The sequence below is a fragment of the Nyctereutes procyonoides genome, unplaced genomic scaffold (genome assembly GCF_905146905.1).
Source record: "Nyctereutes procyonoides isolate TBG_1078 unplaced genomic scaffold, NYPRO_anot_genome, whole genome shotgun sequence".
NCBI lineage: Eukaryota > Metazoa > Chordata > Mammalia > Carnivora > Canidae > Nyctereutes > Nyctereutes procyonoides.
In genome coordinates, this window is record NW_026575046.1 from 13,430,220 (window position 1) to 13,457,494 (window position 27,275).

General features: G+C 40.3%; 1 protein-coding gene across 2 annotated transcripts in view; it reads left to right on the forward strand.

Annotated features, from left to right (window-relative positions):
• The window catches only part of NPR3 (natriuretic peptide receptor 3), a 68,356-nt gene extending 42,014 nt beyond the window's left edge, over positions 1-26,342 (forward strand). Inside the window, exons 4-8 of one of the 2 annotated variants that reach the window (XM_055325674.1) lie at positions 11,262-11,397; positions 16,730-16,824; positions 18,169-18,304; positions 19,772-19,859; positions 20,900-26,342. In XM_055325674.1, coding sequence (XP_055181649.1) covers positions 11,262-11,397; positions 16,730-16,824; positions 18,169-18,304; positions 19,772-19,859; positions 20,900-21,011 — 567 coding nt within the window. In that variant the 3' untranslated portion in view covers positions 21,012-26,342. The remainder of the gene's footprint in view (positions 1-11,261; positions 11,398-16,729; positions 16,825-18,168; positions 18,305-19,771; positions 19,860-20,899) is intronic. The other variant, XM_055325675.1, reaches the window with a different exon arrangement.
• Positions 26,343-27,275: the final 933 nt, after the last annotated feature.

A 27,275-nucleotide genomic window follows, 5' to 3' on the forward strand; every position in this document is an offset into this window, starting at 1 on the left:
TGTATGAGTTACAGTTGTTTCTACAATCTCATCTACATTTGGTGTTGTCAGCTTTTTACTTTTAGTTATTCTGATGAAGGTAGAATGGTACCTCATTGTGTTTTTTTATTTTTTATTTTTTTTTCTCATTGTGTTTTTAAATTGCATTCTCCTGGTGACTAGTGATTTTGAACCTTTTTTCATGTGCTGTGTTGGCTTACTTCATTTTTGTGATGTTTGCTGAACTATTTGCCCAAATTTAAACTGAGTTACTTATCTCTCATTACTGACTTTAAAAGTTCTTTTTAGGGGATCCCTGGGTGGCTCAGTGGTTTAGCACCTGCCATTGGCCCAGGGTGTAATCCTGGAATTCTAGGATCAAGTCCCACATCAGGCTACTGGCATGGAGCCTGCTTCTCCGTCTGCCTGTGTCTCTGCCTCTCTCTCTCTCTGTGTCTCTCATGAATGAATGAATGAATGAATGAATGAATGAATAAATAAATAAATAAATAAATAAAATCTTTAAAAAAATAAGTTCTTTTTAAATAGTCTGAATATAAGTCAGATTTATGTATAATGAATATTTTCTTTCAGTTTTTCACTTTTTAACATCTTTAATGACACTTTTTGGTGGCATAATTATTTTATAATATTCCACTTTCTTTCAAAGCTTTATAGTTTTAGCTCTTATATTGAGATCTGTGATCCATCTCAAATGAATTTTGCTGAGAGATAGAAATCAAGTTTTAGTTTTTTCCTATATTCTGGTTTTTTTCCATTGTGACTTGCTTAAGTGACTTGGCCAAAACTCAGATAATGATGTAAGTGTGAATTCTGAACTCTTTATTCTGTTCCATTACTTGATTTGTCTGTATTTATACCAATTCTATACTGTCTTGAATACTATGGCTTTACAGTTAATTTTGAAATCTGATAATACAAGTCCTCTAATTTGCCTTTCTCTTTAAAGGAAGTTTTTCATCTTCTAGGTTCTTGTTTTTTTTTTTAAGATTTTATTTATTTATTCATGAAAGAGAGAGAGAGAGAGAGAGAGAGAGAGAGAGAGGCAGAGACACAAGCAGAGGGAGAAGCAGGCTCCATGCAGGGAGCCCGATGTGGGACTTGATCCCAGGACTCCAGGATCATGCCCTGGGATGAAAGCAAGTGCTAAACCACTGAGCTACCCAGGCATCCCTACTTTTTCTATATAAATTTTAGAAGCAGCTTGTCAGTTGCTACAAAAAAAGATCCTGGGATTTTTGTTTTTATTTGGGTTGTATTGATCTGTAGACTTATTTGGGGAAAAATTGACATCTTAAAAGTATTGAATCTTTCAATCCATGAATATGGTCTATCTCTCCATTTATTTGAGTTGTCTTTAATTTTTCCTCAGTAATGTTTGTAGTTTTCTGTGTGGAGGTTCTACATCTTTGATTAAGTTTATTGCTAATAATTTTATGTGTTCTAGAACTGCTGTAAGCAGAATAAACTATTCATTTTCAATTTTTTTGTTGGTAGAATATAGAAATACAGTTGGTTTATGTATATTGATTTTGTATTGTTTCTGTTCTTTAAATTGAGATGTTTACTATTCATATATATCTTTTAAATAGTGGATTCAATCTGTTTTTAAACTTAACCAGTGAGTATTTATTTTTTCAGTATTGCACTTTTCAGTTCTAGAATATCCACTTGTTCTTTTTTAAAGATTTCATTTCTCTGCTGGTTCCATATTTGGTCATTCTTTGTGGTCATCTTTTTCTTTAAGCCTTTGTACGTATTTGTAATAGCTGCTTTAAAGTTCTTATCTGCTAATTTCAACAATTATAAATAATTAAATACTTTTTTTTAGTCATTTAGAGTCACTTTTTATTCACTGTTTTCTTGACTATAGATCATTTCTCCTGCCCCTGAATGTCTAATATTTTTGAGTTTGTAGTGGATGTTGTGAATATGTTATAAAGACTGTATTCAGTTATGTTACTCTGAAGAGTAATTTTTGTTCCAGAAGGCAGTTAAATTACTAATTACTTTGAGATTTTGGAGGCTTGGTTTTATTTTTTATTAAGGTGACTCTCTTTTGGTTTGCTTTTAGCTTTAGGACAAATCCTTAATCTCAGTACAGAGAGGTGTGGCCCAATAGGGTTTTACTAGAAAGCCTGAGTTATTTCCCAAGTTACAAACTCCAAATGCTCTTCTGTGCAGAAGGCAGCAATTTAGATGTTCCTTAGCTTCTTCAGCTTTCCAGCTGTTGCTTTCTACAGGATTCCTTGGTGCCTTTCCTGTGTGTGTGCAGTTTAGGAATCAACTAAGGACGACAGAATTTATGAACAGATTTGAGTGCTCCCTTCTCTCTGGCTCTCTTTTTCCCAGGATTTACTCCCTCATTTATGTCCTCAGTATCATCTCTGAATTACATCATCTGACCTCTAAAGCAAAGAAGGCTGTGACTTTCTGCTTGAGTCCTAGCTACCGCATGTCTTCTGGACAAGGAGTACCCTTAAAGGATATTCATATACATTTAGTTCTCATAAAATATGGTCCTTCTTTTCAAGGATCAAATCTCCTACATTTTCTGTCTCTTTTCTTCAATTAATTATTTAAAAAAATTTTTGTTCAGAGAGTATAATTGTTTTTGAAATGTTAATCTGATACAAACAACTCTGCTTTTTAAAGAGAGTTTAAAAAGAACTCTCTTTTTAAAACAGAACTATGATGCTATTATCACACCTGAAATTTTACAATAATTCCTTAATTTCATCAATAAAGTGTTCAAAATATTCAGGGAATTAAGTTTCTTGTAAGATAGATAATCTGTGTGTGTGTGTGTGTGTGTGTGTGTAGCAAATTTGATGGAAAAAGTTTCTTTAAAAAGTTCATTCATTCACTGGCTGAGAATTATATTGTTAGTTTCAGCATGAGCATCATGTATCAGTTTTAAAATCTGGAGGTCTTTCTCTTAGTAGCAGCTGCAGGATCAATTTAATGGCAATCTCAACTATATTAGATCCAGTCAAAAGCAAAGAAGTATGTGAAAAAGGCCTTTGAGCAGCTAAAATCAACATATAACCTATTCATTTTATCATAGGAGAATCTCTCAAATTCTTACTCAGAAACTGTTTACCCCATTTTACGTGTAGTCATAATGTCATAATGAGCTATGTGATTTCTTCCTCAGTTTACAGAACATTAGTAGTAATAAGTCTGAGAGAAGGAGAAGGCATCAAGAGAGGCACAGTGAAAGTAGTAGGTTAATGACAGGTGACAGTGGAGTCAACTCAAGTGAGTTGTGTTAGATGCAGGGCTAGATCCAGGGAAACTAAGATACCTGCCATAGGGTTTGTGCAAGTAGCTTGTGGAATGTCAGAGCACACAAAAGTGCAAGATAGACTGGTGTGTGAGATGATATGAGTTGGCACTAAGTGCACTTGTGGAAGAAAGGAGGAGTAGGGTGGTTCAGCAAAAGATCCAGCAAGAACAAGTTTGAGTGGCTCACAGAAGGTTGATCTGTCCATTAGGATCCTGGAAGGAAATAAAAGACACATTGAAAGGAAATGAAAGAGAACTCAGTGAAGGGATGGTCACAGAGTTATGTGTGGAGTTAAGGAAAATCAACAAAAGATGGCAAAGAACCCCATGACCTGTAAATGTGGGAAGTTGTTACAACTCCTAGACCAGAAGGGGCAACAGGAGGGAAAGGTTACTAGCACCCATGAGGCTTGTGGCAGTTTTGGAGAACCACCTGTGACATCTGATGGAGGAGTGCAGGTGACATCCTGATCTTTATCTCCTTCTACCCTCTCATCTGCTGAACCAACCAGAAGCTAGGGGACAAGGGAACCCAGTTGAGTTGTCCATATAAGTCAGCCTCCCAGAGCACAGAGCTGGTTGAAGAAGGGTGGAAAGTGGATCTGGAGGGAGTAACCCAAGAATATCCAGTAAAGTTGAGTAGGAGTTTGCTTTGGATGAGACAAGGCCCATGGGGAGGGCATTCCAAGCCCAGGGGCTAATGTGTAAAGGTACCTCATGGCATGCTCAGAGAATCCAAGATATTTTGTAAAGAGTAGGGCATAGAGTTCATTTGAGTCATAGTCTTCTTTTTTATAGACTCTTACTGCTCTTTCCAGTCTGTATACTCAAGATACTTTTAGAGCTATCAAGCCAATTAAAAACACAGACTAGAGCACAAAGCTGTTTTCCAGTATTAGTTGGCTGAACACATGTGTCAATAGGATAAATGTCATAACTAGGCAGTCCTGGTTTGGACTCCTACTAAGAACTTGTTCATCCAACATTTTCTGGGATTCTGACCCCATCCATTGACTCAGATATCTCCATTCTGTAAGAGTCTATCTCAGGGATAATACAGTGCCTATCTATGAAAGTTTTGTAAGGACTAAGTACAATAGAACTTAACTGTTTACGTAGCCCCTAGCATGTAGGAGATGTTCAAGAAAAGTTAGCTGTTCTAATAATTACCTGGCACTAAAGAGAACTGCTTGACGTTGTTCAATCTAGCATTTTGTAAACTTGTTAACCACAATCCTGCTATTTATAGAGTCATCCATTAACATTTTAAGGAATGCTGCTGCTCTGTGAAATATATCTTGGGAAACTCTGAATTAAGAATTTAATAAAATTAACCTTTTGACTAGTCATAGTGATTGAATAAATCAAGAATGCTTGAACTAGGAGTTGGGGTTCTGGATCTTAGCTCAGTTCTAACTACATCTTGAAATTGCTTAAAGAAAAAGGGGGAGGGAGGAGTTTCATTTTAAGATACAGGACATAAAAAAATTAAGTTAAATAAAAAAAAAATAAGATACAGGACATAAATGAAAAGAAGTCCACCCAAGAAAAAAATCCCCAAAGCCTGGATTTTTGCCCATCTTTTACTTACCATTACATCTCCAGATGACTCAGGGGATGTAGTCTGAAGTTATCAGGATGTTTAAAAGGATGTCATCAAGTTGGAGAAATTAGAATTTACATGTCCCTTCTGATTTTGGCCTTTTAGAAATAATGAAGCTAGAAATTGTCTTTCTGTGTTTCCCTGTCTCCATCTCCCTTTGGCTTTGTTCATCAGCCTTCCTCTTGTCTTGGGTCTGCCTCACCACCTGGCATGAACACTGCAGGCCACACAGGGTCCTGCTGTCTGGCCCAGCCCTTCTCCCATTGGATTTTGGTTTACGCATTTATCCACTTCAACATTGTGCTTGGTAGGACTACAGATCCCTGGGAAGACAGGCCAATGAGTATCCAGAGCAGTCTGTGGGGGTTGGGTCACCAAGCCTTGCAGAGGCACATCTATCTGGTTGGGCACTGGTGGGATATCAAGGCCAAGACCATCCATCACTCATTTGATCATCTGAAAGCCAGGGACAATTAGGTCATTATGTATGTGCATTTCTCAACTAAGCCTTCAAGGGTAATGGGTGATGGAGAAGTATCCGGATATGACGTGTGTGTGTGACATATTCAGAGGGCAAACATATCAGATGACTGAATTCTCTGCATGAGCAAGGGGAGAGTTTCTGAGTCATTCTCATTTGCTTGTGCTCCACAGCCACCAATTTGAAGAATCCAATTCCATAGAGTCTTCCCCTACTTTGTTGCTCCCTACCAGGCGGCCCCATGTGGCTTGGGTTGCTGAGGTATGCTCGTGTAAATGGATGCCATATATCAGTGTTGTGGTGCCTGTGTTTAGCTTCCACGGCTGCTGCAATCATTAAAAGGGCAGCCAGTTGCTATAGTAGGGGACGGGTCATAACTTAATGATCTTCCCAGGACTGCTTTTGTTTAATGATCCATTCTGTTTTAGAGAGAGACAGAGGAAAAAAAAAATCTGCCTCTGTCTGAGGGCAGCCACATTCTAGGCTGTAAGATCTGAGTTAATCCCAGGGCAGGCATGGCTACAGGGGTGGATCTGAGCCCAGGATAGAGACAGTCATTTGGGAAACTTAGGGCAAACTCCCACCCCATGTAAGTCATAACTTCAGTATAAGGAGGAAGAAATCTGCCAGACATGATGGCAATGCTTCGGCCAGCACACAGCTGGGCCCTGGCTCTCTCCCTGATGTGCTGCATAACTGTTGTTAGTAAGCCTCTTGACCTTTGCATTTCCTCAGAGTTCAACTAGGATAAGGATTTAGATTTTCAACTTAACTTTCCTCAAGGCTAAAATAAGCAAGTGACCAAGTGTGAATTCCATGAAGGCAGGCCCAGTAGAGAAGAGGCAAGCATTGGAGAGTCTGCCAGTAAGAATGAGAACTCCCTCTTTTTGGTATTGAAGAGATTGTGATGTCACTTGGTTTATGGAAATTCTTGCTGTTACTCTAAATTATAGATTTTTTAACTTTATGATTCAACAGAAAGTTGAATTAAAATCTCTGTTTTTATTGCATGGAGATCACTTATAAAGTGTTCATCAAATGTATAATATTCTTTAACCTTTGGTCTATCCATGTAGCATGCCCAGGCCATTTCTTTCCCCCATTCACCACCACAGGGACCCAGTAGGTCAGGATAAGTTTCATTTATGAATTAGACAAGCTGTCATTGTTCCTGCTATGAAGGGGAAGGGGCACGTCCTAGACCCAGTTCTTTTCTCACCACCAAAATTTCCATTTCTTGGGGTACCTGAGTGGTACAGTTGGCTGAGTGTCTAACTCTCGGTTTCAGCTCAGGTCATGATCTCAGAGTTGTGAGATCAAGCACCATGTCAGGCTCTGAGCTCAGTGTGGAGACTGCTTGAGATTCTCTCTCCCTCTCCTTCTACTCCTCTTGCTGTCTCCAAAATAGATAAATAAATCTTTAAAAAATTTCCATTTCTCTCATCTCCCCTTCAACTAAGTGAGAGGTTAAAGGTCATGTCTTTTTCAAAAGACTCTTGAGAAATGTTGCCCAATATCCTTTGCTTTCTTCTTTTGCATTGGGAACCACTGGTTTGTGGTAAGGAAGATAAAATCACTGTGTGATATGCTTGAGTTATGTGAATACCACAAGCAAAATCCCAGGACAGCCGAGCCTTGCATTTAACTTTGGTAGCTCTCTCCCAGTGGCCTCTGTCTGAGAGCTTTACAGGCTTTCTCAGATATCCAGACGACCTGGGGAGCTAGATTACTGCTGTGTTATTCACTCTCACTTTACAGAACAGCTGAGGCATGCAGCATACTCTGCTTACTTGTTTGGAACTCAGGCACTGTGGAATTCATCTATGAATTTGCCCCTCCAAAGAGAAATGAGAAAGACTCCACTCACTGTCACAGATAGGAGTCCTGTCATGAAGGGCAACTCTTTATGATCAGTTAAAATATAACAAGATTTCAATTCAGCTTTCTCCAGGATAGAGGATTAAAAAAATAACACAACACTAATAGACATGTCTGACAGGTGCTCTCAGAGAGGAAGGCCAGCGACAAAATGGCGCTTCTTCATTTGGAAGACCTGCTGCTGGCCAACTACAGAGGGCAAAATCAAGAGAATGGAGATAAAATGATGAGACCTCTGTTAGTGCCAGCATGCTATCTTGTTCTGGCAAACTTCCCAGAATGAGTGGAAGATGATGAGTGACTTCCATCTTGTTTAAAGGATAGGCATTTTACTTGATACATAGCATAAGTACTTACTACCTCGAAGCTTGCCCTTCATCATGCTCTACTTCATAACTTTGTTGTGTAAAGTCCATCTGTGTGTTTTTGTGGAGCTGTGGTACTGTTTGGTTGGGATTGTAAACTCCCAGGGCTCATGAACTATATTGTTCAGCATCTAGCAGGGGAATGGCTGTGTTTAGGAATTTAATTAAGACTATGCCTAATGACAGTAAGGAAGAGCTTTTTGGCTAGAAATGATGCTAAATACTAGAATACTCAGGTGGGGGAATCCTATTTTCTTCGATTAGTAACAATAGCATGATCTGTCAGTCAGGACTTTGAGGTTCAGATTTTGTTATGACCAGAAGCAGGGGGACATACCAGATGACTTTGTTCCTTTTAGCCTGGAGGTTTAGTGAAAAATGTTTCAAGGCAACTGAGTACTCTGGATCTTTTTCTCCTTCATTAAAAAAAAATTACACTTGTGATTTTCAGTGCCTATAATGTGCTAACGGGCTTTCCTCCCATTAAAAAACACGTGTGGATGTGAGAATGTTCTCCTTGAGAAAAGATGGTCTCTAGGGTTTTGCTTCTGGCTTGAAGTTCTATGAGGTAGGTGTTATGAAACCTCCCCCGCAGCAGGCTGGGGTGCCAGTGAACCTCAGCGCGGGTCAACAGCTCTCTTGCTAATTTTGGCAGGAGAGGGAAACACTCAGCTACTTTGGGGGGAAAGAAGGTAAATTTTGCGATCCATTTGCAAATCAAGATAGAATGAGTTTTCAGACCTGGACACGTGTCCAGAGCTATCTGTTCTCTTCTCCCATCAAACCTGTTAGAAAAAGAGTAATTTGGATGCCTGGGTGGCTCAGGGTCTGCCTTCAGCCCAGGGCGTGATCCTGGAGTCCCAGGATTGAGTCCCACATTGGGCTCCCTGCAGGGAGCCTGCTTCTCCTCTCCCTGTGTCTCTCATGAATAAATAAATAAAATCTTTAAAAAGAAGAAAAGAAAAGGGTAATCCAAGTTCGTGTTTCTCAGCCAGATAATTGGGGAGTACAGGGGGCAATTGAGAGGGCCTATCAAGGAAAGAGGATGGGCCAGAAGGGGGGTGGTACTGGGGCACATGTCCTGTGCTTTGGGTCACCAATGGCAGCATGATGGCCCTAGGTTAGGATTTTGAGAAGGAATCAAGAGGAGGAGGAGAGAGAGAAGTGGACAGCTGATACCCAGTAGCTGGTACTTTACAGTGTAAGCAGGGACCATACTCGCTCCCCAGGAACAAGGACTAGAGAGGGAACGAGTGTAGGAAGACTGATAGGGAATGATGCTCTTTTGGTTCCAAGAGTAAGGAGATTAGACCAGAGCTTTTTTAAGGTGTCTTCCATCTCCCATATGCCAAGGTTCTGTGACTTCCTTTTGTAGCAGGTTGAGTTTTATACAATTAACAAAGGGAAGATAGATCTTTTGAAAAAAAATATTTTTATCATGGTCAGAGAAACTGTACAGCTAAAGTCCACTTACTAAGATGCATTAACTCATCAGCACACACACTTTCTCAAGCCATGGTGACTTCACAGCTTAAGTGAAAATTTCATATTTCTTTGGAAAATTCAATTAGCATATCTAAATCAGCATATCTGAATTAGCATATCTAGAAAATTATCTTTGACTAGTAGATGTTATTTCTACTCCATTCTTCTTTGCCTAAGAAAATAATGACTGAAACTTAAGTTTGATGACTAAGAGTAAAAGCCAGTGTCTACCATTTGTTTTTGTGGCCCCAGAAACTGTTTTATATGCACTAATTCATTTAATTCCCAGAAGAGCTCTGTGGGATGAATAGGTGCTAAAGTCCCATTTAGCCAATGAGGAAATTGAAGATTAGAGAGATTAAGTAATGTGTCAGGGCTAGGATTAGACTTTGGGTCCAGCAGCTAACTCTTGAGCTTTTCTGTTAATCAGCACTCTTCCCTTCCTCCTTCTCTCCTAGATGGTCAGTGGAATTGACCAGTGTGGGGTGCACACTTCATGCTCTGGCAGAATTAGGGGTGTGACCACTCTGGAAGTAAGAGAACTGCTTGGCATGTTAAAGCATGAACAAGGAGCCTTAGTTTCCATGAAATGTAAAATGGGTCCACAAGATATGTTATACCATAAGTGGATTGCTTATTTTCTGAATACTGCTATTAGGAATTAAAGGCTAAGCAGGATCCCTCGGTTTATAATTCTCTATAGGTACACAATAGCAACAACAAAATCTAACTGTGAGCACTGACTCTGTCAGGCACTGTTGGAGGTCTTTCACATCTAGTAATTCATTTAAACCTAAGAGCAACCTCATGAGACAAGTACTATTATTTTCCTCATTTTCCAGATAGGGAAAACAGGCTCAGAGTTGCGGAGAAACACATCTAGGAAGTGGCAAAGCTGAGAAGTGAGCCCAGGTTCTAGCCATTATTCTAAACGGCCTCTCAGCACTGGGCTTTGGCAAATCCAAAATATTTGCTTCTGTGATGAAAACTCATCATCCTTAAGGGCCGGATGAGGCCACCTAGTACTGGACATTGGGCTGTGTCTGCTGTGAATGCTTGTATTTGAATGAGGTGGTGCAGGTCAGTGTGTCTCTCTTCCTGTGGGATCTCTTTCTAGGGGTGAGCATAGAATGCCTCCTCCCCAAGACTCACAGTGGTCGGCTGTGGGATGCTGGATTCATTCTGCTCCATGGCATTCCATTCTTGTCACTTTCTCCTGAAATAAGACTTGTTTTTAGTTTTGTTTTTTGTAGTTTATACAGAATTTGTAAGCTACTCGGTTTCAAGATTGTATTTGCCCATTTCGTATTCAATGAATGTTCAGTGGGTTTAAATATAATATCAGAACTTTCAAATGGTACTTACGGAATGAAACAAGGCTCAAAGAAATTAAGTGACTTCCCCCAAAGTACTTGCAGCTTAAGTTTCTTGAGGACAAGGGGTATCTTATTTTACCTAGAACTCTGCTGGGATAAACCAGTCGGGTCCAGGCCTATTTCCATTCCTGTGGTTAGAGCTTAGTAGGGTAGGGGTGGGTCCAGAGTTGGGTAGGGAGGGGTCAGATGCTCAGGAACCACTATGAACACAAGCTGGAAAGAGAAACTGAGATGGAAGAGAGGACACAGATGCTGGGCAGGTTAAAATGGCAGTGCCTACTCTTTTTTGAATCCTTTTGAATCCTAGAGTAGGTGTTCAATGGTGTCTGAAAATGAATGAATGGACCTGCACTGTTCTTTCAGTCAGTGTCACATTCAGAGCATGGAGAGATCGTGGGGACTGTTGAAGATGGTGAAGACCTCAAGGGAGAGGTTGGACTTCAGTTGGCTTGAGGTAGAGAACAGATGTGAGGAAGGAGGAGGGCACCTGTGTAGAGGCCAAAGGCAGATGCACCTGGAATACTTAGCCTCACCAACAGGTACAATTTCCTCGACTTCTGTAATATCTTGTCTGCTTTCCAAATTCCCCAGCTGAGGTATGGTTTTCCTTCTAAGCCAGGGCCAGGAAAACCATGGCGTGATTCTTGTTAGCTACTCTTCTGCTCATCTCTGCCACTGCTTGTGGACCTCAAGTCTAACTTGTTAGCTGTTTTGATTTGCTTACATTACTCATGAATGTCGAGACGTTGGTGTTTGGGCTCACCCAACTGGGGTTTCCTTTCCAGGTTAACATGTTTGTTGAAGGATTCCACGATGCCATCCTCCTCTATGTTCTGGCTTTACATGAAGTACTCAGAGCTGGTTACAGCAAGAAGGATGGAGGGAAAATTATCCAGCAGACTTGGAACAGAACCTTTGAAGGTGAGGATTCAGTCTGTAAGGTGACAACACTCTGCAGGTGATCAAGCTGCTTCTTCCCTGGTTCTGCTTTTCTCTCTTGCACCTGTGGTACTTTGTCAGTTTCTTGTTTTTCTCAGCTGTGAAGTAAGGAGAGTAGGTCAAGATCAACCCACCTCACAGGCTTGTTGTGAAAATTAAATGAGAGAAAGCTTGTGAAAGCGCTTTGGTAGAGTCCCACTGAAACAGGAAGTGCCTTGTCTCCTTCTGATTTTTAGATAACAACTCTGCTTCTTTAAATTTGTCGCAAGCCTCATTCACAACAAATAATCAGTTTGTGAAGAGTTCTGTGATGTTTTAAAAGAAATTATGCCAGGTAATATATTTATCTGTTCAATCCTGGGTGGTCTGAGATGATAAGCAAGTCCAGTCAAGTCCTGTGCTTTTATTTTACTTTTAAAATGGTAAATATCAGCTGTGGGCTTTCTTAAGGACAAAGAAGTGTAAGAACCTTGGAAAAAAAAAGGCCTATAATCTCATCACTCAAGCAATCTCTGTTGACACTTAAAAATTGTACGAGAATGAGACTGTTCTTGGCTGGAAAATTTAAACAGTACAAAAATGTACAAAATGAAAAGCGAAAGTTTTCCTTCCCACCCTAGTCTACTTTCCCTAACGTAACCACTATTAACAATTTCCTATGATTCGGTCTAAAAATATTTTGTGCCTTCTGCCAGCACATATGCATTTGTATATCTTATCAAAAAAATTATACAAAAGGAATATATAATGAATGCCACTCTTCGTCTCAGCTTTTTAAACTTGTATATCAAGTAAAAAAAATGGCCATACGAGCACTCAAAGATTCAGCACATTTTTAAATGATAGTTCCATGGATTTTGGCCATATGGCTGCACAAAGATTCCTTTAATCAGTCTCCTATTGATGGATAACTTCAGTTTTTTACAGTTTTTGCTGTTATGCAAAATGCTATCACAGGCATCTTATATGTCTTGATGAATATTTGCGAGTACATCTGACAGGGAACATTTCTAGTCATGAGATATCTGGGTCCAAATGTATGTTGGTGTCTTTTTTTTAGTGCCTTTTAAAGTGCATTAAATATTGTCAAATATGTTCCATCAAGGTCTACTAGTCTAAATTCTTGCTAACAGCATACAGAGTGCTTGTTTCCTCTCACTTCACTGACACACTCAAAGAAAATTGACATGAGAGTCAATGAGAATGATCCAGCTGCTGGAGCTTTGGAGCTATCAACTTCATATTCATTCAGTCATCAAATATTCTTAAGCACCTACTGTGTGCCAGGCATTGTTCAAAGTGGTGAGGATTCAGCCATGCACCAAAGAACCTCCCTGAAACAACTGAACTTTCAGGGTAGTTGGGGAGGAATTGGTGACAAACAAATAAATACACTGTTTCTGGGGCTATATCAGAAAGCAGGGTAGGGAGACAGAACGTGACAGGAGGGGGTGGTAGGAGGACTGTTACTTTAAGGAACAGGGGCCAGGGAAGGTCTCTAATAATGTTGCAGTTGTGTAGAGACCTGAGGGAAGTGAAAGAAATTATGTAGATATTTAGGAGAGAACATTCTAGACAGAGCAGCGAACACAAAGACCTTGCATTGCCTGTTGAGAGAGAGAGTGCTGAGTTCCCCTGGAAGAAGGAAGAGGCCTGTGTGGCTCAAGCACAGCGTGTGAGGGGCAGTGAGTTAGTAGCCACCCTCAGAGAGGCAGCGGGTAGGTAGAGGGCAGATCCTGTGCACCTGGAAGCTGTGCTGAGGACTTTGGGTTCCACCCTAAGTGAGATACAGAGCCAACCAGAAGGTTTTGAGGGACGTGGTCTTTCTGGAGTTTTTAAAAAGGATCCTTATGGGGATCATGTGGATGGGTGTCATTTAAAAAGCCTTGATACAAAGTATAGATTGCTGGACCGGGTTCAGGACCTGCATCTTAGTCCCTGACACAGTGTTTTGGGCTTCTCTTTCATTACGTGTACAAAGGGGTCAGACTAGCCGATGACTGATGATGCATCATGCTAACTCTTTCCTTGAGCCCTTTCATACACCGGGGCTATGTCTACATTTATTTGCAATTCAACTGATAAAATTTTTCAGTGATGCAAACAAGTAGTGCCAGGTCTGGATTTGGGGCACATATATATGGTTTCTCATTTGGGACTTCAGTGTATTCAACTGCCTCATCCTGTCCTTGTCAGGTTCTAGCTGCCTGGGCAGCAGCTATGGTGATAATTGGATGTGGATGTAACTTCTCCTTGGTGGATTTAGTGAATGCCACATCTTACTTAAAACTAGAGTGACATCTACTTTAACTTTAGATAGATTGTAGGACATGAACAAGTAAGTCTCTAGGATTGTCTTGCTCAACTTCTGACTGCTTCAGTTGAGGAGCTGGAATCAAATAGGATAATTCAGGGGGCATGTTAGGACAGAGTCAAATTTCCCAGAAGTTGTGCCCAATACACTGAGAAACTGGCGTGTGTGGACACAACCTTGGTAGGCCACATCCCGTTCTTAGCTATTCCTTGCTACATGGTGTGGTCATTTGTTCTTGGTCTTCTAAAGGAGGTTGTTAAGGGAAGGGCAGGTGCCCACAAGGGCTGGAATTCAGTTTTGTATAGAGGGCATGAACTAAATTTTCCCATAGACTATCTTGGTGCTTCCATTCTAGGGCCAGGTCTACACAGGCAATATGAAATGAGTCCAAAAACAATTGACTATATAGTTCAGTCTAAACTTAGAATCTTATCTGTCCGAATGTAAAGATAATTGAAGCCAATGTAAGTTTTGAGCTTGAAGTGTTTGGAAAGCCCATTTTATTTGCTAAACACTGATCAATCTGAGGGTAGCCCCCAAAAGAACTCTGAGAAATGGTTGCTCTGTAAGTGACCATTAAATTGTCAAAGGAAAAATACTCTGGATGTTATTTGACAAATTTGGATTTTATTACCATGAAACCTATGACCATCATTCAAGGCTCTCAATAAATGGCTTGGGAAGAAGCTGAATTTCCTCTCTGTGTAAGAGGTCAGAGTGACAAGGTAAATAGGACTGTGGCTCAAACCTTGAGGTCCACTACAGGCCAATAGAAATGAGGGTGGAAAGTCTCATTACTTAGGTACAGGAAAATTCTGCTGTCAGCCTGACAATCTCACCTTATACACAATACTCTCAGGTGAAGTCTCACTTGCTAATTGGCCACCTGAGGGTTATCACCCCATTTCTTGGCAGAATTGTAATAGCCTAAAGTGTAATGAGGTCTTGGATTACTAGGGCCACTTTGTCTCATAAAACACTCTGCAAAAGCCTTAGCAGAACACACCTTTATAAACACCTCTGAACGGAATGACAGATGGTTTGGGGTAGGCAATATGTTTGGAGACAAATACGCCTTTTAAAAAAGATGTTTCTTATTTAAAAGTTGTAGAGGCTGTTGAAGATAAACACGTTCAATATAGGTGTATCCTTTGTAACCAGTCTATATTAAAAAGACAAATCAAGATGAATGGTAGCTCCATTCTGTTTGTGGCAAAGTAGACCAAGGTCTGGAAAAATCAGTGGGCCTTCAAACCACAACCCAAAGGACAGTAAACCCAAATACTTGCCCTCTCCAAACCACACCAGAGGATGGAACTTTCCCTTGGGATCCCTTTTCCCAGACATTCACTTTACTTCCGGAGAGAATCAAATCAATAGAAACACTAAGAATTACACTGAACTCTATTACAGTTTAAAATGAAAGAAAACAAATAGCCTTAGTTAATTAGGATGTGGCTGACATATGCATTCTCTTACTTTAGTTAATGAAAATGACAATGTAGACATATTTAGTATCAAGTAATGATACACACTTGTTTTTGCTGATGAGCTAAGCCACTGTTGCTAGCTAGGGCAAAGTCAGATCCTTCGTGTGGGCACTCTGGCCACCCTATGCCAGTCTTACTACCCCTCACTGCTTCCTTCGACACACCTTCAGCTACCTCCCCCAGAGCCTCATGGTCTCTCTGCTTCCTTTCAGCTTTCATCCCCTTAAATACTCACAAGGCTAGCCTTTCTGCTGAGAGAGCTACTCCCTGATGGCTGCTTGTCTAAATCATGGACTTTTACTAACATTCCTATAAAGACCTGCTCTTTTACTAGGTCTTCCTTGAGTCTCCAACTAGATGCCCATTCCTTCTTTGAGTAGTGTGGGCACGGTCGGATGTCCTCTCCCAGATTGCAGGCACAGCGGTAGTAGCCACAGCAGAAGAAGACAACTAATGTCTTTCACACCTGTGGCAGAAGTGCTCAGCCTGTTGTAGCTCACTTACCTTCTCAACAGCCTCTTGGCTGGGAGGTGCTAGTGTGCCTCTTTCACAGTCCTGAAGACTGAGGCCCAGAGGGCTACGTCCTTGCCCACAGTCACAGAGCTCATCGATGTGAAAGCTAGGTTTCAGATGCACGTAGTCAGAAATGCTTAGTCCAGGCTGCCCCTGTCTTGAGTGGGGAATGTGTCCGGTTCATCTCTGCCTCAGTGGCAGCATTAAATTCAGCACCTAGTCATGGCCCAGAACTCATCTGGATAAACAACGAATGATTTAATTATCCCTATGAGGTGGTGGGTGTCAATTACACTTATCGTGGTCATCATTTCACAATATACAGAAGTCAGACCTTTATGCCATATCCTTGGAACTCATACAGTGATGTGCTGATTATATCCCAGTAAAAACGGGGAAACAAAACCCCCAAAACAAAATATAACAAAAAGGAATGAACACAAGTGGGGTAAAGACTAGCTCTTCTTCAGCGCTTGGCTCCCATGACCTGTGAAGCAGGCCCTTTGCTCTTCTGTGCGTCACCGGAGCCCATAATGAAGTGCTTTCACTGAATCCTGGGCCTGGAATGAGTTTTCTTTTATAATGTTTGGCCAGTGATAACACAAACTCATGACAGGTCTAGGAGCTCATGGCACCTCCAACCTTTCTCTCCTTGAAGTTTTTTTTTTTTTTTAAATTAATACAAAACTCTGGGATAAGCATGCTACTTTCAGGATTAGCCTTAATCTTTTTTTTTTTTGAACATATTCCCCAAAGAAGGTCATTTATTTCTTTTTCTTTTCATTTTTAAATGGAGAAATGTTAAGAATTTAGGAATGCAGACACAGATGAAATTACAATGTCTTTCCAAATGCCAACAAAAATGCTCAGAGTCTGATGAGATTCCCTGTGGCATGAGTTTGTTTAAAAAATCCTGTCAATTCATTTTCTTGTTTTTGTTGGAGGACGGAGGTCTTTTAAGTCACTAACTTGGAGTTCTTCACATCTCATCCTCTAGGTATTGCCGGGCAGGTGTCCATAGATGCCAATGGAGACCGGTACGGGGATTTCTCTGTGATCGCTATGACAGACCCAGAAGCAGGCACCCAGGAGGTGAGCAAACGAGACTGTGCCTCAGCTGCTCCTTCTGCTTGTTGAGATTCCAAGGAATGCATGTGTCCTGGTGTCCAAATAGCTGTCCCCAAAGCAGCCTTCAAATAAAAAATGAGCTGAAAATCTTGGAGTTTCCAAGTAGGGAAGGCTCACTTCTGGTCGAGGGTATTTTGGAAGATTTCAAGAAATGGTTCCATGTTGACCTGAAGTGGGGAAATCCCATGTTTCCAGTGGCCGAGTGTCCTTGTTGGTTGGCTCCCACCCAGAGTTGATGTCCTTGTAGCGCTTGATGTGACCTGGCATAAGGGACTTGCTGCTTTTCTCTTAGTATACATGTTTGGCCTTTGTGGGAGGAGCAGAGCCAGCAGGGACTTGCTACATTCCTGAATGGTTTTCTAAAGCTTAGAGTGGTCTGGGTCTCATGTACGTTCTAGTCTCTCCCTCTGTAAAAGGCGGATAGTAACAGTCCATTATAGGGTCGCTGTCAGCACTCAGGAGTGAATGTGTGTAAAGTACTCGGTAAGTTCTCAGCACATGCCAGCGATTGTTATATTTTGGTGATTGTCTAGTATTCTTTTTACTATGACATGAAATGGCCTGTGGACGCTGGCTGGGCCTCCTTCTGGAGAGAGAGGGGAGATGTCACAGGCCACTCAGGAGTGGTGTGCTGGTGCCCAGAAGAAAGAGAAACAGATCCCGAGAACCTGGGTGGGAAGGTACTTCTAGATCAGGGCTCTGGTAGCTGGTGAAACCTCAGTTGGAACTAGAAACTGTGGACAGACCTTGAATTGAGTCATCCAGGAATACCGAGCCAGTTGAAAAAGAGAGTTCAGTCTGGAAATGGGGGTGCAAATAGGTAAATTCATCAGAGAGGAGAATGTAACTCCCAAAGTCATGGACTAATCTTCCAGCCAGAGAAGGGTGAAACAGGATGTTCCTAAAAGAGACTTCTTGACTTTTTTTTTAATATTTTATTTATTAGAGAGAGAGAGAGAGAGAGAGAGAGGACAAGCAGGGGGATGGGCAGAAGCAGAGGCTCTGAGCACTGAGCAGGAGAAAAGCCATAAATTCCGAGGTTATCGTTTTCTATATAACCACTTTCCTGCCATGGGAGCCACAGTGCTCCCTAAATTCAGCTTACCTTAAAAGCATCACCAGTGACTGCAAATCTTGATTGACGAAGTCCTCAAGGATGCATCATCATCGTCTGCGTGATAGGGGAGCCCACCCTGTGCCTCCTCTGGAAACAGAGAACTTTGAGCTTTCAGTTTGCATACACACACACACACACACACACACACACACACACACATATATATATATATACTTTTTGTCTTTACATAGGTTATTGGTGATTACTTTGGAAAAGAAGGTCGTTTTGAAATGCGGCCGAATGTCAAATATCCTTGGGGACCTTTAAAACTGAGAATAGATGAAACCAGAATTGTGGAGCACACCAACAGCTCTCCTTGTAAATCATGTAAGTTTAGAGACTTAATTGTTCTGTGTTTTGCCATCAACGGTATTAACCATAATGCAACTTTAAAAGACAGATGTTATCTAGGAGCTCATGTTCCGAAAAGTCCAGCTTGCTTTTGGTAAAAAGCATGTGGTAAAACCCATGGGATGAATTCACAAACTGGCAGCCCACTTGCCTCAGAGGTTTCTAGGTCTTTCTTATTTTTTCATAGTGGTAGAAGGCTTCTCCCCATTATTACATCTCTTGCCATAATATAGTCCCTTAACATTTGAGACTTCCACTTAGGGAAAATAAAGAGATCAAATTAAATGTGTAGCAAGTCTCCTTCTGATTTTGAGTTTGTACGTGTCCTCCTACCCCCTCAGAACCGAACAGATAATGTCCCTTAAACATGACCAAATTTACAAATTGGCAAATATGTGTAAAATATGCTATTTATGAGCAGCCTTGCCATACATATAGAAGCAAGTGGACATTCTCAGAAGGAGCTTACAAAGAGGAAAGTGTTGGAAATCGTTGCTTCAGAGAGACCCTTTGATAAGCTGGTGAGGGAGAACCAAGTGAGTATCGGTATTTCAGCCCAGTTCGTCACTGCAGGCTAACATGTATGTGCTTACTACTTTGGGACCAGCCTTCAAACCGTGTTATTTGTGTATATGTGATAGTTATGGGAAGGAGAAAGGCAGAAGTGTGTTAAGAACAGTCTGTGGAGTTACTGGGTGTGGATTTGAAATCCCACCCTTGTCATTTACTGGTTTTGTGACTGTAGGAATGTTCCTTTACGTCTTTAAACCTCAATTTTCTCATATGTAAAATGAAAAAAGCATACCCAATCCTTTGGGCTGAGGATTAAATGGGATAATGCATTTAGGGCTTGACACTACACTATTTATCATGTTTATATAATAACTTGGACACTACTGAACTCGATTGTTTCAGATTGTTGCTCACATTTTCACAAAGCTATATAGGACATTTTGACATGAAAATCTGGCTTTGGTGAGAGAACATCTAAAAACAGAACACTAGCCCAATGCATTTTTCACCAAATCTTCTAGCACTTCGAAGTGTCATCATCTGTCTGTGAAAATAAGATGTGCTGGGTCAGTGCCGTGGTCTGTCCAGTTGTCTTCTCTGACTAGGAGCTCAAGTGTGAATGGACGGACCTGAAAACCTCCGTTTCCAGTGTTGCTCGGATCCTCCTTGAACCTGCTTCATTCCCATAGCTCTCACTCTTGTAGCAGTGTGTTCATTCATCTGGTCCTTCCTTAAATGCTTCTTAAGCTTTGTACTTGGTAAAAAAAGGAAAGTGCAGGATCCCTTAGAAAAAGCTTTCTTAAAAAACAACAAAAAAAGGAAAATGTGCCATAAGTGGGAAATTGAGATAAACCCTCCAGGGACTGAAACTTGAGACATTTCCAATTGTTTCTCCAAATGAACTCTGATTATCTATGTTTCTTTTTTAAGCAGGTGGTCTAGAAGAATCGGCAGTGACAGGAATTGTGGTGGGGGCCTTACTAGGAGCTGGCTTGTTAATGGCCTTCTACTTTTTCAGGTTAGGACTGCTTTATCAAGTTTTAAAATTCACTTTCTTTTATTGCCTTTATCACTCACCTTTGCACGGTCCTTCTTATCACTTGTCTGTATCTTGCTTTTCCCCCAAAAGCATGGTAATTAAAAAATGGAGCCATTCATTCGTGATGGTATTCGTGACCCAGCTGGTTTGGTGGTTGATGGGTTAGCATCCTGGGCAGTGGGACAGGGCTTTCTATTGCATCCCTCTATGGGCCACAGAGCCACGGCTATCATTTGATCATAAGTATCCTGATGCAAATTCCTATCACCCACCAAATTCTTAAGTGGAGAGGGAATTTGGACAAAGGAAAAACAACTTAACCTATTCTTAAGCTTCCTCCAATTCAGAAATAGGTGTCTGGGTTTGCCTTCCAAAGAGGAGGAGGTGGGTCTGAGCAGTCCACATTCTTGGGCTGGTCTGTGCTCAGTATTTGGAGAATCCACACATTTAATTGCCACTGTGGTTAAGCCCCAAAGCTCGTAAAATTGTAATATTTATCTGTGTTCAAGATACTGATAGTCCCAAATCATGAGGGCGGTCCATTCCTTTGTAATCTTTGGTGATTGAGTTTGTGGCTTAGTCCCAAGTCATTAGACCAAGATTTCTTCATTTCTGTATGGAAATGTAACCCTGAGTGTATGTGACTCTTTGTGGGAACAATTGTATTCCTGTTCCTTTGGTCACAGTCCACTTAATCTGATCTTTATCTCGGACATATCCTGGGAGTTAGGGAGAGTTTCTGTGGCAGAAAGACAAGACTTAACCCACAAGGCACCCAGGGAAAAAGGGGAGGGCTTGTTCTTTGGCATTTCAGAAAGCATGCCAATTTTCCTTGTTGAGTAAGGGCATAACGCCTTGGGGCACACTGCTTTAATCTCTGACCAGGGTTTCATATTCTATCACTTCTCATTTATCAGCCCAAACCCAGATGTCCCTTGAGGGCATTCTTTGTAAGAGAAACCATAGTATTTTGTAGCCAAGGAAGGTTTTATTACTACATTCACTTTCCCTTTACACAGGAAGAAATACAGAATAACCATTGAGAGGCGAAGCCAGCAAGAAGAAAGTAACGTTGGAAAACATCGAGAGTTACGGGAAGATTCCATCAGATCCCATTTTTCAGTGGCTTAAAAGAAAGCCTTTTCTTTTGGCCTGAGATTCTTTAAGGAGATAGATGGGATGAAAGACATCAATGGAACAGAAGGAGCGCTCTTGAGGAACTCATTCTTTTAAGCAGTTAGTCATTTTGTTGTAAAATTTCTTTAGAAGCTCAGGAACTGTTATTAATCACCATAAGCCTCCTGGCCTTTCACCTCATGACAAACAAATATGAGAATATAGCCTCACTCTGTTAAATGTTCATACTGTTTCAAGGGCATATGATTAGATTTGTGTTTGAAAATCTGATGTCTCCATATATTGATGGTTTTGGGGGCATGTCACATAAGGCTACAAAAATGTGGTTTTCTTAAATGAAATGTTTTATAGCTAGAATAAAGTTTTTAAAAGTAGAATATTCTTGGAAAAATTTAACATCCAAAAAGAGGAAAATGTAATGAAAAATATCAAGGTTGGAAATACAGTGTTCCTTTTTCTAGTGCTGATGGACAGATTTGAAGTTGAGGACTGCTCTGTCCAATGTATATATTTAGGTCCTGACTTTGTATCTTGAAAAAGGATTTCCTGCCTGTCTCCTTCAGTGTCTCATAAAAGCTATTCTGGAAAGTTGTAACTATTAATAAGATAAGAGGATTTATATAAGAAAAGCAAATCTAAAATGTTTCACCTTTTAATGTAAAAAAAAGCCCTATTTCACACTAACACTTTATTTTTAGGTATTTTAATCTTATATTTTGCTATTAGAAAATGTGTCTATTTTTTCATTTTGAAGATTAAATTCCACTTATATTTTAAAAGCAAAATAAGTGTACAGCAAACCAGCAATGATGAAAGATGCTTCACTTTTTCTCCTTGTTTCTCTCTCCCCCTTGGCCATAGCCAAATGCCAATTGCTGCTTTAATTACGGAGATCTAGAAATGTATTCAGATCACAGACTTTACAGGAGTACATCAATTTATCTGTCTTATTTTTTAAAAAAATTTTTCATTTTTTTCATTGAAGTTCAATTTGCCAACATATAGTATAATACCCAGTGCTCATCCCATCAAGTGCCCTCCTTAGTGCCCATCACCCAGTTACCCCACCCCACCCCATTTTTCTGTTTTAAATGAAAAGTTATTTTAGGGATAGACCTCTTCCAGTTCTGGTCAAACGATGAGTTTCAACATAAAGGGGTGGAATTTATTAGAATTAATTAGGGTTTAAGGCAGCCCTTTTTCCTCAAGGACAACTTTATACAGTGTTATAGTCATCCACTAATAACCCATGCAATAGCGGGTTAGGTGTAGATATAAGGGATTTGGACAAAGTTAAATAAGTATTGAATATCTGAATATCTCCTTTGTACCCAGTACTCTATACATAGGTTTAAACTCAGGTTGCCATTTTTGCTGATAATTTATAGAGAAAATGGTAAGAGAATAGGGAGTTGCCAAATTAGTGTACCATCTTGTAATTATGTCACTCGGGGCTTTCCTCAGTAACATTTTGAACATCTGGAAAATAGTTTCTAAAATTACCTTAGTGACTATAAAAGACCATGTATAGGGAGGAAAATAGGGGAATTCAAGCAATTCCTTGGTAGTGATGAAGGTGTAGTCCACACAGGTAGTAGTGGAGGCAGGCAGAGTGAAAGCTGAATATCTTGGAAGCTGGCTGAGCATGCTTCCCTGAAGGAGTCTGCCTCTGTCACTACTATTTCAGCCAGCCAAGTGGCTTATTTCAGTGAATCGATGATTTCTGTGTGAAGCATAGTTCCCCTCTACATTTAAAAAACGGGATTCGGGCAGCTGGAGAGCATGATAACAGAATGAGTTATGATCAACAGAAATGACTATGTTGTAGTTCTCCAGGAGGATGCAAAGGAAAAAGTGCTGACTTCAAAAAAAAGATGGAAAAAGAAGGCAAGAAAGGCAAGCTCCAGAAATTCCAATGTAGGCAGAGAGTTTGGGAAGTAAAATATAGGAGAGAAAACATTTAACAGCTCAGAAATCTTCAGAGTGAAAACAGAATGGAAGGTTTGCATCCATCTTTTTTTTTTTTGTGAATTGAGAGCTTATTTCTCTCTCATTTTTATTTTTCAATGATGTTTTCAATGTGTTTTAGAGATATTCATTTTATACTATCTTGTGTTTGTGAAAAAAATGTAAATTTCAAGCCTATGTACAGGGAGAAAATCACTCTACCTGGTTGCAGTCTTTGGATATAAACATTTCTAACCCTTCTGGAATTTATATGGGGGCCTGATAACTGTAACATTTTTAAAGCAAATATCTTTTATTTCTACTTCAGGGACAGGAATAGTTCTAAAGTTAATATTATATCCCCAGATAAAATGGTAGAAATAAGGCATTAGTTTTTTTTAAAGATGGCAGGACAAATCATGAGGTTTCATAGATACATGCCATTCTGTTCCAAAATTAAAGCAGTTCTGGGGTTCTTAAGATTGATTGCTTATTTACATGTCTATTTCCACTTCTTTCCTCCTGAAAATCATCATATGAGTCACCAAAACTCCATTAAGTTGGAAACCTTCGCTTGTAGAGAGCATGTAGATCTCACAAGTGTAGGTGTTTGTCCCAAGCGTACCTTGGGTTAAGATCGCTGGAGATTATAATCTGGGACTTAAATTCCTAACTGCTAAGCAGCATCTTTGACAACTAATCATTCATATTCCACCAGAAGCCAGATATATACAGCAAAATAAATAGGGCTTTAGTTCTTAAATCAGCCTATAAATGTTTACCCTGAAGTCTAGGGTGTTCAGATTTTAAAAGGGAAGCTTTATCAGTATTTTCTCATCTGGCCAAACAAGATGATATTTATATAGGTCAAAATGAGTATATACTTTCCGTATATATGCGTATATATGGCGTATATACAGAAAGTATATACTCATTGTGTTGGAAATAAGTGTAGGTTTTACAGTTATCATTGTCAACTTTGTAGATTTTTCTTTTCTGGGCTCAAAAATAAAAGTTTTCTCCAGATAATCACTTTTATCCAGAAATAATTTTCTGTATCAATCGTGTATCTGCCCGCGACAGATACAACATTACACTTCCCAGAACTGTCAGCTTATCCTTTCCTGAACCACAGACATAGTTCCATAGGCTCTGAAATAGTTTTTGTTTTTGTTTTACATTTCAGAAGCGATTTTTAACAGAGGGAGAAGAGAAATGTATGGAAAGAGAATGTCTCCTTTTCTCCTCTTCCTTAAAATTCAGACTTTTGCTTTAGAATATCCCATCAGTTCTCCCTGTTTACAGGTTCTAGGGTCCTTAACTTATTCAAGGAACCTGTGCCCCCTTTGTCCCAGTTTTACCACTTTCTTTCTGATTATTCCTGATTTTGGAAGTGTAGGTTATGCCATTGGCAGTAAAATTGAAGCTATTGTATAGACCTCAACAGACAGTGACAATTCAGAAATGAGCTTCCCGTGGCATCACCACCTTCTGTGAGTGAGTATACAGGACTATTTGTGGAAGTCTCTTTAGGAGGCCAAATAAAATATTATACCACCAGTATTAAGGGAGTATTTATAAACTGAAAAGAGTGCATACTTATGTTTCTTGGGACACAAAGAGCCCAGATCCTGAGTGGATACAGTATAAAACCAAACACCAACCAAAATTAGGCCCCTCGATCTATATTTCATGGGTTCTGTTTTAGTATGCCCTGGTGGTTAGCGCTTTATGGGGAAGCTGAAAACGGGCTAAATTTCTTCTTCAGTGGAAAAAACTGAAAACATGGAATATGTTTTTGGGGCAGTGTGGAAGCATAGAGAATGAGAAGGTGCTGTTCAGAGGGATCTGTTTCTTTTTCAGTTGATCTTTAGAACTACAGAATACCCAATAATTTAGCCCATCTTCAACAGCCAGACTCAGCAAGAAGCTTGGGACACACCCAGCCAGAAGAATCAGGAGCTTGATCCTCTGAAAGAAACAGAAGAGGGTGGCATCGCAAGCTGCCACTGTCCTTCCCACCCTTCCTCCCTCACTCCCCCCTCCACCATCCATCGTGGCTCCAAGATGCATCGGCATCTTGCCCAAGCAGGTAGAAACTTGTGAGTAGGACCTCTGTGCTTCCTCAGAGGGAAAGAAGACAAAACAGTGCTGCCTATAAGAATGTAGCTGGCTTTGGATCAGAACCCTTATGCTAACTTGACCACACACGCAGGACAAGCCTGTGATGTGCATATATTCCAACAAGCCTTGCTTTGGTTTTCAGCATGTAGATCTCACAAATGTCTCTTACAGGCATACCCCACAGCTAGACTCTAGGATTAAAATGACTTTCAAAAGGTGCTGGATTGGAGTTTGTTCAAATTTTTCATTAACCACTAATGTTAATTCAGACCAAAGGTAAAGCAATTCTAAACCAGCTGATGCAGTTAATGTTCATGTTTTAAGCTACTTCAAACATGGTGAAAGGGTTTCAATGGAAGCTGAATCTCAGAAGTAAAAATCCATATGTTATAATAGCTCTTTGATGTATCAGGTGTGGATTGATTCTTAAGGGAGAGATTTGAATAAGCAAAACTAAGAGTTAGCAAAAATGCTGTTGCTTTGATTCATGTGTTTAAAGACCTACATTTTATGCACAGGAATAAAGGGCCCTTCCAACAAAAAGTGTAAGTCGTAACATGGACTACCAAATTGTTTATTTGCTAGGGGACCAAAGCTGTGATAGCACACAATCACTGGGCAGAAAATGTCGAGAAAGAGGAAAATTTGGATTTCAAAACAGGATATCCTATTTATTATTCAATGCCAACATCTGAAGAAGTCCAGTGTGGTGTGTCTTACTTACAAGACAGCAATGGGGTGCCCTCAACAACCTGGAGATGCTGTGAGTTTGCAGACTTTTTGTTGGGTCCTGGGAATCTGAGCTTTGTTCCCCGTTTGTTCACGGTGAATAGTTGAAACCAAGAGGACATGGAATAGATACTGTGGAGGATTACTTCTGCAGCCCTTGTCTTCTGGGCCATATTACTCATTGTTATTTTAAATATGGGACTACCAAACAATACAGATCTACCAGGAGTATGGTAGAAAAATAAAATTAAAGCCGCACAAGCTACAATTTATTATTCTAATGTAAGTAGAACTATCTGCATATAATGTGATTTAATTTATTGTTTTGTGTAGAAAATGAAGATTAATGACTGTGGATATAACCCCTGTTTTGTATAATATATTTTATTTCTGGTGCAAACTGGTCATTTAAAGTACTTCATTTGGTGTTTGGATATAAATGTGTATGTGTTCTTGTAAATGTTTCTCTTAAGCAAGAATGCCACATGCTCGCAGTATAACAATGTGTTCTCATTAAAAATACATCCCACAGAAACCTTTTCCTGTTTATGATTCAACCAACATACACTGCACATATCCATATTCTCTGAGGACTTTCTGTTTTCCTAGGGCAAGTTTAAGTAAAGATCAATTAGTGGTTGTGATGAATCGTACTGCTTGAATGGTACCCATGAGAGAACTCAAGAATTTCTGCCCAGCAAAGGGGAAGTTTATAGGAATTAGAAAATAATATATTATAATGAATGGTAAGCCTTGATGTGGCAGGTAAGGAAAGAACTCTCGAGGAATACTATTATCATGCATCTCTATAGCTCTACACAGTTACACAGTTGGCCTCAGTGACTCATATGGTTAGGTCGCTTGCCCAGTTTGAAGAGATCCTAGGTCAGTTTTGCCACTCCAAAGAACTCCTTAGGTTCTGGCATTCTAAGCAAACTGACTAGCTTCAAGCATCTCTAGTTGCCTCAGGATTGTAAAAAGCTGCTTCATTATCTGGGAAGTTACTTACAGTTTGTTTTAAGCTGGAGAAACAGTGATTCTCATGGTCCAAATGATGTTTCCCTGGTCCTGCTGTGGCTACCACTGCCAGTGAAGTCCCTGGATAGCACCACAAATGCCATTCACACTGGGTGCCCCTGTTTGCGAAGACTGAGTAGGATGTGATTCCTAGCTGGAGGTGGGAGTGGGGGTTGGGAGAGGGGTCAGAGAGGGCCTGCCAGGAATGAAGGGTGGGGTCAGGAAACCTTCAGGAAACACAGGCTGTCTCAGCCCATCTGGGCTGCCATACCAGAATGCCACAGACTGGGGGTCTTAACCAACAGAAATTAATTTCTCACAGTTTTGGAAAGTTTTCTCACAGGCTAGAAGTCCAAGATCAATATGCCTGCCAGTTTGGCTCCTAGTGAGAGCTTTCCTCTTGGCTTATAGAAGGCTGCATTCTTGCTATACCCTCACTTG